Raw genomic sequence first — 2,721 nt, forward strand, 5'->3', positions numbered from 1 at the left:
TGATAGAAAGATTTGCAATAATTTCCATCATGCAAGCCACTTAACTACAAACGAAGTGATAAAATGAGTATCTCTTTAAAGATATTTCAATACTGAAACTTTTCTTACCACCATCGTAAACGACAAAAATAGGTTATTACGCAGAAGCCCTATCTTATATGGAACAAAATGGAGGACTTTCCAATAGTTGTACCTTGATAGAAAGATTTGCAATAATTTCCATCATGCACGCCACTTAACTACAAACGAAGTCATAAAATGAATATCTCTTTAAAGATATTTCAATACTGAAACTTTTCTTACCACCGTCGTAAACGACAAAAATAGGTTATTACGCAGAACCCCTATCTTGTATGGTACAAAATGGAGGACTTTCCACGAATTTATTGCACACATTTTTATTTATTTTATTATTACGGTCAAATGTGAAAATGTGCAGTCTGATGGCTTCTGCGAAACTCACTGGCTTTACTTCTGCAATTTCTCTTCAATTTCTTGGAAGGACTGAACTCACTAGTGAAGGAGAAAATATCTATTATAAGTAGAAGTGGAACTATCGATGACTCCTACCAGTGGTTCAACATGGCTAACATTTGGGTAAGGGGGCTCAAATTCTCCAATCCCACTACTCTGAGAAATGTAGGTTTTATTCAACGCGGCTTTCCTTATGTTCCAAACGGACATACTGGTAAGCCTGCTCAGACCCCAGGCGCCAAGGAAATCTTCAGAAAAAGTTTAATTTCTTAGTCAAATCTTGAATAAATATTTCTCTTTCTACCTATACCATTCTTCTTCGTTCTTTTAATTTACACTTATTTGGATTTGGGTGTATTTTCTCAGGAGAAGATGGCAATATGGTTGAGAAAGCTACCAGTATTTTCACCAGGACACCAAAGCCTATCTCCGGAGGACTCATTCAAATGTTTTCATCTGTAAGTATTACATTCTGCACAACATTGAACAGCTACTTCAGATTACTTTATTGTTTGTACAGTTTTGAACCATTGACCGCCTACCACTTGCAAGTTAGAAGTTTTAGTGTTTTAGTTACTGATGTGGGCATAACGTGTTTTAATTGTTTGTCGATTTTATTTAAGGTAAAGTCTAAGTCAGAGCACACAGATTGTTTAAGCTCTTGGTTGTAATTGTACTTCTTCTCTACGGCGTGTTTTTGGGCTTAATCTGTGACAGAAACGTGTTCTCAAAAGAACAAAGAAACAATTCATCATTTTACAAACTATTTCGTTAACTCTTGGATTTTGGTGGTTGTTTGTGGGTCTAGGCTCCAACAAATCCAGGCAATAATACAGGATCTGGTCCACACCATGATGATAAACCGGGAAGCAAGAAGGGTACAGGAAAACCAGCCAAGGATACAGGATCTGATCCGAAGAATCTCCATGAAGAACGAGAAGCAAAAGATAGCTAGAAGATTTGGCATAGATGTATGCATAGAGTAGAGTATAAGTGCACTTGGTGTTAGTTATAATGAAGGTTGTGTTAGTTTTCTCTAGCTCTGCTTAAGGATCACATGCTTGTCAAACTGCTTTAAGTCTTACAAAGATATCATAAGTCAATGTTCTGGTAAAGCGCAGAATGATGTGTCTTGATTGTTCTGCCACATATTTAGCAAGCCTTGTGATTATAACTAAATGTTGAATTGCATTCGTATATGTACCTTGTTATTTAAAACGATATTGTAAGATATATAACTATTGCACTTAACCTGAGGTAGTGTTCAATAAATGTCCATATGAGTCTCTTTAAGCTAATTCAACGATTTGGAATTATTGTACGTAACAACGCCGTATCAAAAACATAGAATAATCATCTTCAATTACGTCTCATTTTCTTGCTTGCCGAACTCTTTGAAGTCTTGGGATATGAGAACACAATTTTCTGCCAATGTTTAGAAATATCAGTTGTATTAATCCCAAAAAAAGGGTTAAAAACAATGATATGCAGTATAGTAAATGTTTATTTTGTATATGTTTTTTAATGAAATTTTCTGAATTCGATTGTATGTATTTTTTAAATCTCATAGCTTTATTTGTATATGTTGATATTTTGTATGATATTGTAAAATATATAATTATTGCATTTAACAAGAGCTGCTGTATACGTCTGTATTATTCTCTTCAGCGAATACGTCAACCGTATATTCAGAACGCCTATCCAGACATTTGAACCGTATTTATTTAGTACTTGAAAAGAATTGAAAGCTCTAGGAAAGATTAATGCATCGTCCACTCAAAACTGGCCTATGGTACTTCAAAATCCTTTCACACCCGATTCACCAAGATTGTTGTTGTCTCATCGTGATTAGACGATTTTCACGGCAGCTTTTTCGTACAAAATATTAAACAGATTTTTAGCCAATGTTTTAAAATGATATGAACCTACACAACTTTCGATATATAAGGAGGACGACAAGATTTCAGATAAGGAAATAGATAAGAACTAGCACTTGCAACCATAGCAGGTGCAAGGGATACGTCGATAGGAAATTAAAGGAAAAATATTAATGAATTTTAACATTTCATATAAAATATATATATAAAAATATAAATCTATATGCGTATTGTATTTTCTATTATTTTTTCAAACAATTAGATTCTTTTGAACAAGTGACACTTAGTTTGGATCAATAAAAGTTAAATTTTAAGACTACATAACAAGGTATATAAAAATAAAGATCTATACAAATGTACCATTATATAA

At 33.6% G+C, this 2,721-nt stretch overlaps 1 protein-coding gene across 1 annotated transcript; it reads left to right on the forward strand.

Moving 5' to 3' along the window:
• The first annotated feature begins 460 nt into the window (after positions 1–460).
• On the forward strand, positions 461–1,746 carry LOC131046273 (uncharacterized). The gene is made up of 3 exons (XM_057979966.2): positions 461–688; positions 841–932; positions 1,283–1,746. The coding sequence occupies exons 1-3, from the start codon at positions 583–585 to the stop codon at positions 1,427–1,429; spliced, it is 345 nt and encodes a 114-aa protein (XP_057835949.2). The 5' UTR covers positions 461–582; the 3' UTR covers positions 1,430–1,746.
• The last annotated feature ends 975 nt before the right edge of the window (positions 1,747–2,721 follow it).

The sequence above is a fragment of the Cryptomeria japonica genome, chromosome 10, assembly GCF_030272615.1.
Source record: "Cryptomeria japonica chromosome 10, Sugi_1.0, whole genome shotgun sequence".
Taxonomy (NCBI): domain Eukaryota; kingdom Viridiplantae; phylum Streptophyta; class Pinopsida; order Cupressales; family Cupressaceae; genus Cryptomeria; species Cryptomeria japonica.

Bases quoted from the DNA above. Each gene is read 5' to 3' on its own strand.
- LOC131046273 (XM_057979966.2), top strand. From the start codon at position 583: ATGGCTAACATTTGGGTAAGGGGGCTCAAATTCTCCAATCCCACTACT. The intron at 689-840 runs GTAAGCCTGCTC...GTATTTTCTCAG, and splicing joins TGTTCCAAACGGACATACTG to GAGAAGATGGCAATATGGTT. The intron at 933-1,282 runs GTAAGTATTACA...TTGTGGGTCTAG, and splicing joins TCATTCAAATGTTTTCATCT to GCTCCAACAAATCCAGGCAA.